Below are 11,248 nucleotides of genomic sequence, written 5' to 3'. Positions count from 1 at the left end.
CTTAAGAGACACTCTTAAAATTTAATTCACCAACAACCTTATGAATTAAAAAGACTTGACTCTAATTAATAAACTCAACCGCACGAAATTAGATCACTCATTCCAATAATATAATCCAATTTTTTTCTATATCGAACTATGCTAACTTGCTGTAATTATTAGAATAAAGAGACAATTACAAATCTAAGTACTCTAATTAATTAATTATTTTCTAAATACCAAAAAAGGGGCTTACTCGGAACAATAATAAATGACAATTTTACCTTTCTCAAATATCAATAAATACGAATAAATAAGAAAAGACTGAAAACTCTTTTAAATCTCACAATTATAATAAAATTCAACTTTTATTTACCATTGGCCAGAAAAAATAAACTACTCATAGTTAAGAGAAAGTCAAAATTGTATTAAACAAAGGAAGAAAAATAATTCATGTCTAAGAGACGATACAAAATATAATAATTAAAATGATAAAAATCCTAAAATAAAATAAAACAAAAGATAATAATAACCTAATTAACGAAATCACCTAATATAATAAAATAAAAAAACCCAATACAAAATAACTACTAATCTTATGACATCCATCTTTCTTCAAGTGCGCCAGCCAACTTGTGCTCCATACCAAGTTGAATATTATTTCCCATGCAGTTGCACAAAATTGGCTCAAGTTCTAACATCTTCGTGACATAAATTAAACCTGAAATAAAATTTACTAGAATTAGTAGCCTATCATATCAAATAGTTATTAGAATTAATGATTAAAAGCATACGAATTTTACATGTGCAAACGATTGCACACCCACAAATAAAGCTTTATAAAGGTAGAATTATCTATTTCATTGTTCTATCGAAACAATTGTTGTAACATTACTTCTGCAAACAACTTTATTTGATAACAAAAGCAATGCATATATTTTAAACTAGCAACCTGCACTCAGCAAACCTTATTCTTCCCAGCCTTGTTCATTTTGGCAACATACTCGAACAAACTCCCATCAAAACATCCCCTGACAGCTTCTTTTGATAGATAACCATTTTCATCCGTTGCAAGCAGATACAAAAGCATCCATTCTGCCTTTGTCATTAGCCTGCAAACAGTTCAAATATCTCAGGAAACAAAGCATTTATTGGATTAAAAACACGAAATTCAAAGAAAGGGGTGATTGAAAATACCAGCCAATGAAATCATACGAGTTTCGATTAGCCTCAGTCATGTGCCACACTTCTCCGAATGATAACTTGTCGGGCTCAGTTCGAGCATATTTACTGAATGTATTCTCAAAGTTCATTGGCATAAACCTGAAAAGATCACATTCATTGCATAACAAAGGTCAAAAGTATTTTGTTTCATAATATTTTTAATGATTCCAATATGATATGCTAATTACCTTCCTTCATTGTCAAATGTCGAAGAATCACTACCATGCTTGCATTTGTGTATTCTATCTATGTATATGGGAAAATATAGATTTGGTAGCCATCCCTGTCAAATTTGTGAAAGCAATATCAATTTTGTATTATTGTCTTTTTTTTTTTTAAATATCCAGTCTAGTAAGGGGAGAAGCCAAAAACTTTGTCAAGGGAATCGACATAAAATTTAAAATTTTAAAGGGCTAAAGATAAACAAACTTTATTCTAAAAAAGATTATATTATATTATTAATTTTTAAAAAGAACCAAAATTATAATTCTTTTCATTTATTAGGCTTAAAATTAAAATTTAATACTTGAAGAGCACCATTAATTAAATTTTTTCATTTGACCAGTGGACAAGGCCCTACTTGCCTCTAGTTTTGGCTCTGTATCTGGTGCATATACAAAGATGAGAATATGTGACTTCAAAACTTAACTCGAAAAAAAGTCAAGTCTGAATCCGCTTAAACCTAATTTGATCAAAAAGTAAAAAATACAAACCCAAAACCTCTACTTCAAAAATGGGCTGAAGTTGAAATAATCCGATATTGGAATCAACCATACTTGAAAAATTTTTAAAAAAAAAAAAACCAAAAAGCCAAACCCAAGATTGACCCAAGGGAAAATTTAATGTTAAAAATAAAATAATTAAATTGTAATTAATTTTTATAAAAATTTTAATAATTAATTTTATTTTAATGTTTTAGATAAATTAATTAAATATTAATATATTTTATATATATTGAAAGAATAAATTAATTAAAACTTAAAATACTTTAAATTTAAAATGATGTTACCTAAATTTAATTGAACTCGATGGATTGTCACCTCTAAATATGAGTAGAGGGTTATCATCAATTAAATATATGGAATTTTAAAAATAAAATAAAATATTGAGACATGAGATGTGGTATCCATATTCAATATTTACAGCTATGTGTATGTTTTATAGAAAGGAACATAGGTGAATTTAAGGGAGGGAGGTAGGGTGTTTGGACCCAAAATGAAAAATTAATATATAGTGAAATTATAATTTGGACTCTTAAAATAATTTTTTTTAAATTTAGTCCTCTTAAAATTTGTAAAAAGAAGTAAAACAAAATTTAATTAAATTTCGACTCTCATAGATTTGCCCTGGAAAGGAATACAAGGGAGTAGAATAACTTACCGGGAGAGTTTGATAACTCATTCCCACAGTGATACAGATTGCAATAAAAAGGCTTGAAAATGGATTGAAACCAAGATTTCTCATAGCTGTAGTATACATAAATATTTTTCATAAAAAATGAAAATAAGTTGGAGAAAAAAGATTGGAACTGGAAAAAATATATATTAACCTGTGTAGGTTTCCCAAGGATAAACAATCCCATCTTTATCTTGATCAAAAAAGGAAACATGTTGCTGAAGAACACTCATTCCATGGTTGTCATGCCCTGGTGTTCCATGTGGATGTTCCACATCTGGAGCAGCCAATGCCCTTGCCAAATCTGAACCAACATTTCATATATGTTTGTCAAAAAAAAAAAAAACATCATATGGAGCTGTGGGAACAAAGAACAAAGAAAAGAAGAGTATAAAGAATTACAGGGTTTGGGTATATATTCTTCAAGGTCTGCTCTAACCTTCCTTTCACTTGTCAATGGTGCTTTGGGTGCCTCTGTTGCAATATCCATCTTTCTCTAATTGCTATTTTTCTTGCTCTTCTTATATAAACCAAGACACTGTACACCCGCCTGTCCTCCAAATCCAATCCTTTTGATCTGATTTCATCATCATTTCGTTCTTACTATGTTTTATTTTACATGCATTAATCATTATCCATATTGTCTTGTATGCATGAATGTTTTAGTGACAACAATTTGACATGTGTCCAAGTTTTAAATCAATTTGTAATAGTAATAAAGATATTGGTAAAAGAGGCCGATTGAGTTATAAAAAACGATCACTACATTCATATAAAAAAACCTTTGCAACCCCACCAAATAAATTTATAAATATACTTTTATAAATATATTATTTTAAAATAAAATATTTTCTTTCCCCCGCATCGTAAATGTGATAAAATCTAGTTAAAATAAAATTATTTGTTTCGTGTGCTGACTCTCACTTCCATTGTAATTTTTATATTATTTCAATAAATAATTTTGAATTTATATTGTTTGAAAATTATTTTTATATTAATTTAAATGAAAAACCTAATTAGAGAAATATGAATTCCAAGAAATTAGTGAATAAAATACACTATTCTTCTAATTAAGACATTCCGATAAGCACTGCCAAGAAATCATTTGTCAAAGCCATCAGCAATTCTATCTGTCTCAATGGCAAAGACGAAAGACGGAAGGCATCCATTTCGAGAAGATAAACTGAACTTATTTTAAGTACGAAGTATTACTCTGGGAAAAAAGTTTATTTGGGCTTGGCACCTTCCTGCCCATGGCGAAGTATTTGAGGATGTTAAGGATATTTTGGAAGCTGGGTTATACTGAAGAGTTTGGAATGGTTCACAAATTATGCTCTGGGATGATATTTGGTTAGGTGGTCAGATGCAGAAACTACAACTAAATGAATTTGTTTCAAATTGTTTAAGTAGGAAACTTCGAATTTGAGAATTTCAAAGACAATTTTTTAAGGCATTGATACTAGAAGAAATTTCATGAAAGAATGCAAAAGATAGCTATGTGAGTAGATGCTTTCAATTGTAATAATTCAACAAAGAATGGTATAAGATAAAAAATGAGGTGGAAGACACTTATTTTTAGTTCAGTTTCTCCTACGTCCAATTATATAAATTAAATTACATAAATGATTTATATTCAAATCTATCTATAAAATAAAGTCTTAAAGAATTTAAGTTCTCTATTATTTATGTGTGGAGATGCAATCATATAATGACATTCTATAAAAACAAATATAAGTTGCAGCTTCTTCAAATCATATAGTAAAAATTGTAATGCACAAAGCTACCCAATAGTGTGTTTGGTTAAGGCTAATAAACATATCCAAAAGATTTGTAGTTATCTTTACAAAAAAATGTTTCAACTATCTTATATGAAAAGAATGCTACATTTATATCTCAATTAAAAGGAAGATATATTAAAGGAGTGTAAGGTAAAGAGAATTTTGAAAAGAATTGAATATCCATTTTGAATGAGAAAATGACTTTTTATAGTTGTACATCACAACTGAAAAGAGAAAGAAAAGGATTCCATGACTCAACAACTTTGAATAAATCAAACAAATAAATATCCTAAAGAAACCGGATTTATTATCCAAACAACCTAAAAAACAAATTATCAAATCCTAACAATTCCTCCCTTAAACTAAAAATGCTCTAAGCATTTAGTTTATGTCAGCTTCTGCATAGACACCCAAGAATCTTCTCAACTTACAAAATTGATCCAGTTTAAGAGGTTTGGTCATCACATCTACTAGCTGGCCCTGTGAATTACAATACACCAGTTTAACGCTCACTACAGGAGAATAGACTTTTAGCGGCGTTTTTTTTGTCTTTAGCAGCGTTTTTAAGCGCCGCTAAAACTATTAGCGGTGCTTTCACAAGCGCCGAAAAAACGCCGTTATAGCAGGCGCCGCTAAAGACATGACTTTTAGCGACGTTTTTTTTACAAACGCCCCTAAAGATTATGATCTTTAGCAGCGCTTTTTTACAAACGCCACTAAAGACCATGACCTTTAGCGGCACTTTTCCAAAAAAGCCATCAAAGAACATGACTTTTAGCGACGCTTTTCTCACAAACGCTGCTAAAAATCATGAACTTTAAAAAAATTATTTTATTTTAATTAAATAATATTTATTTCTATGTTAAATATTATATTATGTTTAATTTTTGAAATTTGAACTTTAAACAAATTTGAACTTTTATGGATAAATAAAAAATATTAATTAAATTAAATTTTCCATTAAAATTTAAACTTCAAAAATAAATATAAAAATTAATGAAATTAAATTTAATACATAAACATTGATTCAATATGTAATTTAATACATAAAAAAAACACACACGCAAAGACACACAAAGTATTACAATTTCTAAAACAAAATTCATCCTGGTGAGAATATAATGCCAAATCATCATCACCTCTCATTGCAATGCCTGCATATATAACTTTGTGAAGTACTTTGATCTTGATCTTGGTTAAGACTTGTTCCAGCAATAAAGAAAATTGTTAAACGGAATCTCGGTCACCTGACTGAGCAAAACAAGGAAATTAGCTATACCATCTACTGTAATGAAAGTGAAATCAGTAAAAAGTAAACCCATAATAAAAAAATGATGCTAGGCTAATCGTAAATGCTACTGTAGTGAAAGTGAAATACAAAAATTATACATAATTGCTACATGTTTTGATCCAGACGAAATGCTATCCTCCCTATATGTATGTGCAGGACCAATTACCATGCGGTGATGCTCTGAATTATGCTAGATGCCAGATTTGAAGCTTCAATACAAGAGAGACTATCTATTGTATGGATATTAAAATGTGGCTAGAGATAACTTACGTAGCACCGAGGAAGAAAGCAAGGGTAAGATTGAAGCCGAACAGAAACACTGAAACAACGGCAGTGAGAAGCATTGCCACTGAAGTAGAATAGACCTGCACCACATTGAATAGACAATGGAACTTCAACTGAAGGATTCAAAATGGTTACTAATATGCTATGAATGTACCATTTGATCCCTTTTATCACTTCTCTAAATAGGCTGATGTTTACTTTATGTTAAAAAGTTAATTTGCATAAGATTTGATCCATCGAAATAATTTTAGTTTCGAGTGTGGTTAAATAATTCACTGGACACGTGGAGTATATCATTAGGAAGCCACAAAGTCATTCCTTAGCTTCAATTTCTTTCGAGGAGGCTTCTAGTATGCAGCTAAAGATTCTTAAAATATTATTAAACCGCATACCACTTAGCTTGGGTTGCAGCAACGTTGTAAATAGTATAATCAAAAGACAGAAGATGACATTCTTGCTCAATAAAATAAATCACCTTACTTATAGGTTTCAGCAGCAAGAAAACTGGATATTACATATAGTGGAAGCAGAGGAATAAACAAGTAACCTAATCAACTTAAGAAAGAGAAGCAACTTCCTTCATTATGCCATGCAAATGCATGAACATTACTGATAACCATGACATGCCTAACAAGTTTCTTAAAAAATCAGAGAGATAGATGTAAATGCAGACAAATCAATGATTGACTAACATGAAATTTTGGGTCATATCTTACCTTCACAATATTGTCTGCATATTTCATTACCATTGATATAGCAATTCCACTGCAAATGAAACAAATATAAGCATATTTCAGAAAGCAAAATATGGAAATTAAAAGGTCTTTAAAATAGTACTTCACTAGGAAAACATTAGCAAGTTTGCAAACAGTCAACAAAGCATCTTGAACTCTAGCAATCTGGTAAGTGTTTGAAGTTAAATACATTAGCTTAAGCCATCAATATTTTTGAGGTATTGAGAAGGAAATAAAAGGAAAGCTTTCGATGGTGCAAACACTAACAATGAAAATAAAGGAGGCCATATAACAATGATTTTAGGAAAACTTAAAAAAAACTTTCTTTATAAAATGATTTTCAGAAATAATTCAATATAAAATGATTAAACGATTTTCAATCATTCAGGTTGTTCCTTGACAGCAAGTTTAGAGAGTTAAGAGGAAATAATTGACTGAGGGTGGAAATGCTATGAAATATAAGAATGTCACATGATGCATTCTAATAGGCTTCATGTGTCTGGGTTTCAAGTATCAAAATGGACAAAAAAAATGATATAATTAACTAATTAAGGGTCAAACCATCAATAAAGCCTAGAAGTTAAGATTCAATCTAATATCTTTTGCCATTTGCTGTTCAAATACATTCATTATTATCATTAACAGGTGTAAAGAATGCTTTATAACATCTTATCAAAAGGCTCACAGACAACTTGTAATGCCAAACTTAACCAAACCAAAAGCATTATTGCAATTAAGGATGAAATGTGTTTTGACTGAAGCACTTGGGTTTTAGAGTTGACATGTAAACTAAATAATAATAATTTAAAATTGAAAAAATGTCAGTCAGCTTTCTGCAATCCCAGCAGTTATCAAGCTGTGTAATGAATTCATGACTTACAAGTTCAACTTTATATCAGTTTCTTCTACTATCATGTTCAAGAGCTAGAGTTGGTAAATTGCCATGGCCTCACCATCAAGAATAAGAAGCTTGCCATTCTTGAAGCACTTTGTTGATAGTTTTGCTCTGAACCGTGTAATAACACCGAAAGCATTAAGTCAAACACTACAAGCTGTTGTTAAATTTTGAAAAATATAAAGGAGAAGTAAAAGTGTTTATGAGCAAAACTATCAACAAAGTGCTTTCGGTGTATGCAACTTATCTGTTGTTATATTTTTTTACTCAATTCAGGAGCAAAAATGTAAAAAGTGTTTATGAGCAGAAGAATGCTTACATTTAAGGCAATGATGAATTGATACAGACACTGTGCTTTTGAATTTATTTGTCAAATGGAAAGCAGGAAACATTAAACAGAAGATACAGACACTGCTTAAGGTGATATATATATATATATATATATATGATACAGAAGATTCATAATCATGAGCAACAGAACTGCATCACCAACATACAAGCACCACTTTTGGTTTCATGTACTAGATAATTTTATGCCACAGAAGTGCAGATGACAGTCGATTGATGAGACAAACCATTTGCAGGCAATCGCATGAAATATAATAAAATTAGCATCCAAGAGGTAACAATTCTAGGTTCACAATACCATAGAACAAAGATGCAATCGTTACACAATCAAAGATAGGTCAATAAGAAACTAAAAATAAGCTTAAAATGTTGTATGAAGGCTTTAGATCGACATCACATAGAATGACAAAAAGATTAAAGCATATTAGAATAAAGCAAGCAGCAAATAGCGTCCAGAGTAATACAATAACAGTACAAGTGCTTGGATTGCATATTACATATTTTAAAAAAAGAAACTTTAAATAAAATGAAAAGTCATAGACAGACATAGACATGATTTACCGAAGTACTGAACAATCAAACCGAGAACTTATTTAAATAATTAATAACAACTATGGCATTTGATCAAAGGGCTTCCTTAACGTTAACAGCAGGATTCGCAGGAATGTTAACATACCCTATTTTTTTAGGGCTAAATTCTTCGTCAGACTCATCATCCTCATGGTACTCGCAACAGCCCGTGAAGATAATCCAGCCCAAGTAAATGGCGGCGGCAATGAGAGAGCCATGAAGAGATATATTATGTAACGAAACTGATAGCAGAAAGAGAAATTTCAGGTGATTTTTTCTTTTTCAATATACTTGACAGTAGATGTCGACAGAGATACAGCAGCGGGCTACAGACGGAGATGCAGAGGGCTGCCGATTTGGGGAAATTAGGGGAAAAATAAAGGGAATCGGGGTAGGGGAGAAATGGTTTGGGAAAAATAAAATGAGAAAGAAAAGAGAAGAAATTTCAAGTGAAATTTTAGGATTTCTTTGGGGAGGGGGGAGGGAACCGATTTTAGGGAAAGAAATGAGGGAAGAAAGAAAGATTTCCTGTCAAATTTTGGGATTTCGGGGGGAAGGGGGGAACGAAAAAGTCTTAATGCATTTTGGGTAACAAGACGGCACCGTTTTGTGTAAAAAATTTTGCGGCATTTTTATAAAAAAATGCCACTATTGCTTACTTTTTGCGGCATTTTTAATAAAAACGCTACAAAAAGTCATTTTCCCGTTTTTAAAGCCATTTTTAATAAACTTTATCATTATCTCTTAATGTAACGCCCCGTACCCAAGACCGTCGCCGGAGTTGAACACGAGGTGTTAACAGACTTAATTCATTACTTAAACAGCTCAAACAATTTATTTTTAAAATTTCCAGTTAAACTAGCAATCTGCGTCATAGTCTCTTAAAAATTCATATCTCGAGTTACGAAACTCAAAATCCAATTTTGTCAATTTTACCTGAAAGTATACTCATTTATCTATTTACTAATTTTTTATAGAATTTTTGGTCGAGCCAATTAGTACAGTATATTAGTTAAAGTCTCCCCTGTTTCAGGGTTCGACTGCTCTGACCTCTGTGTATTACGAATCAGATATCTCTCTGTACAGAATTTCAATGACTATGAAGTTTGTTTCTCTTAAAACTAGACTCAATAAAGAATCTGCACATATAAAGAATGACTTCTAATTATATTTGTAAAATTTATGATAAATTTTTAAAGTCATAATAGGGGATCTAGAAATCACTCTGGCCCTGTTTCACAAAAATTCAAATATCTCATAAAATATAATTCATATACCTGTTTTGTTCAATCCATATGAAAATAGACTCATTAAGCTTCAATTTCATAACATACTCATCGTTTAATTCCATTTCTACTATTTTTAGTGATTTTTAAAATTTACATCACTACTGCTGTTAGAATCTATTTTATGGTAAATTTTACCTATTTCATGGTTTCCATGGATTAGCTAGCAATTTGACATACATAACACCAAATATGATCATGATTAGCCATTCCAATGGCTAATCATTACCAAGCATTTCCATAACACTCAATAACCATATCATAAGACCATATATACAAAATGGTTATAATGCTATACATGCCATACTCAAAATATACAAGCCATTATGCCAAGATGGTATACAGATAGTGTGAGCGAACCTCCGACCGTTCCCGATTTCCGAGCTAGCTTGTCAAAACTACAAGGAATGAAAAGGATGGAGTAAGCATAAATGCTTAGTAAGTTCACATGAAAATAGCAAGTAACATAACCATATAAGCAAACATAAAACATCATTTGCATAATCATCACCAAGACATTCATATCATATTTTCATTTATCATCTTACCATATTATTGTTATATCGATTTTTCAACCCGAGGGTTAAGTACATACCTATTCAAAGTATCCATTTCACAACACTCACCAATACGTCCCTTTCATCTCTAGTATGTGACAGCCCAAAGTTGACCCTAGTCGGGAAGTGGTTTCGGGACCGCTAAACCGAGTCACCGAAATGTTTGAATGTGATACTTATTGTCTAGAATATGTAATTATAAATGTGTGAAAATTTCAAGCTTCGATTTGGTTGATTGCATGTGAATTTAGTCAATAGGACTTATGTGAGAAAATTTTAAAATGTGATAGGTCAATGTGTGAGGACCTATTAGTGCATGTGGACAAAGGGGGGGACTTGCATGTCAAATTCCCCCCTACTAGTAGTGGCCGGCCATGACAAGCATGGTAGACCAAGTTTGATGGCCAAGACATGTCATAGACATGTCTTGTTGGTGCATCATGGGTGGAAAAAATAAAATAATGGGCATGGAAATTAAATAATGAAAAGGAGTATGGTGAATACAAAAAAAAAAGAAAAATGTGTGTAGTTGTTTTCTTCCCCCCCCTTTTGCCGTGAGCTAAAGAAAAGAAAGGAGGAAATTTTTGTTCATCCTTTTCTCACCTTCATTTAGCCGAAACTAGAAAGAAAAAAAAAACAAAGAAAAAAAAATTACTCATCCTTTGGTTCATCCTTGGCCAAAAATTTTAAGGAGGAAAGAAGAAGAAAGGTGAAGAGATTCGGCCATGCATGTAGCTAGGCTAAGGTATGTTGATGATGTTCCATGAGATGCATGCATGTTTTAGTTGTTAGCTTGAGTTCTACCTAGCCCATGGTCTAAATCTTGCTATGTGATGGAAATGACATTTGACCATGGATGCATCATTCTTGGTTGATGTTTGATGTGGTGGTGATGAGGCAAGAGGA

The 11,248-nt window shown here is 31.4% G+C and overlaps 2 protein-coding genes across 6 annotated transcripts; both read right to left on the bottom strand.

Annotated features, from left to right (window-relative positions):
* Window positions 1-385: 385 nt before the first annotated feature.
* LOC107890001 (probable peroxygenase 3) lies at window positions 386-3,226 on the bottom strand. 2 transcript variants are annotated; one of them, XM_041077701.1, is made up of 7 exons: window positions 3,001-3,226; window positions 2,753-2,902; window positions 2,584-2,669; window positions 1,392-1,486; window positions 1,177-1,302; window positions 947-1,091; window positions 386-700 (listed from the first exon to the last, which is right to left on the bottom strand). In XM_041077701.1, exons 1-7 carry the CDS (start codon window positions 3,086-3,088, stop codon window positions 695-697), a joined length of 696 nt encoding a protein of 231 aa, XP_040933635.1. In that variant the 5' UTR covers window positions 3,089-3,226; the 3' UTR covers window positions 386-694. The 2 variants fall into 2 exon arrangements, with proteins under 2 accessions (XP_040933635.1, XP_040933634.1); XM_041077700.1 differs by having other exon boundaries at window positions 932-1,091; window positions 3,001-3,216.
* Window positions 3,227-5,363: 2,137 nt separating this feature from the next.
* LOC107888898 (CMP-sialic acid transporter 2) lies at window positions 5,364-9,047 on the bottom strand. Of its 4 annotated transcripts, XM_041077702.1 has the most exons (6): window positions 8,606-9,034; window positions 7,901-7,948; window positions 7,567-7,692; window positions 6,669-6,717; window positions 5,938-6,032; window positions 5,364-5,627 (listed from the first exon to the last, which is right to left on the bottom strand). In XM_041077702.1, the coding sequence occupies exons 3-6, from the start codon at window positions 7,599-7,601 to the stop codon at window positions 5,573-5,575; spliced, it is 234 nt and encodes a 77-aa protein (XP_040933636.1). In that variant the 5' UTR covers window positions 7,602-7,692; window positions 7,901-7,948; window positions 8,606-9,034; the 3' UTR covers window positions 5,364-5,572. The 4 variants fall into 4 exon arrangements, 2 of the variants coding, with proteins under 2 accessions (XP_040933636.1, XP_016668653.1); XR_001681545.2 differs by lacking the exon at window positions 7,901-7,948 and having other exon boundaries at window positions 7,640-7,692; window positions 8,606-9,044; XM_016813164.2 differs by lacking the exon at window positions 7,901-7,948.
* Between the last annotated feature and the right edge of the window lie 2,201 nt (window positions 9,048-11,248).

Source organism: Gossypium hirsutum, chromosome A09, assembly GCF_007990345.1.
Source record: "Gossypium hirsutum isolate 1008001.06 chromosome A09, Gossypium_hirsutum_v2.1, whole genome shotgun sequence".
Lineage (NCBI taxonomy): Eukaryota > Viridiplantae > Streptophyta > Magnoliopsida > Malvales > Malvaceae > Gossypium > Gossypium hirsutum.
Note: the sequence above shows the minus strand (reverse complement) of the source record. Positions and strands in the feature narration are given on the sequence as shown.

Bases quoted from the DNA above. Each gene is read 5' to 3' on its own strand.
- LOC107890001 (XM_041077700.1), bottom strand. From the start codon at position 3,088: ATGGATATTGCAACAGAGGCACCCAAAGCACCATTGACAAGTGAAAGG. The intron at 2,670-2,752 runs GTTAATATATAT...TGTATACTACAG, and splicing joins TCCTTGGGAAACCTACACAG to CTATGAGAAATCTTGGTTTC. The intron at 1,487-2,583 runs GTAAGTTATTCT...CAAATTTGACAG, and splicing joins TGAGTTATCAAACTCTCCCG to GGATGGCTACCAAATCTATA.
- LOC107888898 (XM_041077702.1), bottom strand. From the start codon at position 7,601: ATGATAGTAGAAGAAACTGATATAAAGTTGAACTT. The intron at 6,718-7,566 runs GTAAGTCATGAA...TTTCATTTGCAG, and splicing joins ACTGATATAAAGTTGAACTT to TGGAATTGCTATATCAATGG. The intron at 5,628-5,937 runs GTAAGTTATCTC...TGTTTTGCTCAG, and splicing joins GCTTTCTTCCTCGGTGCTAC to TCAGGTGACCGAGATTCCGT.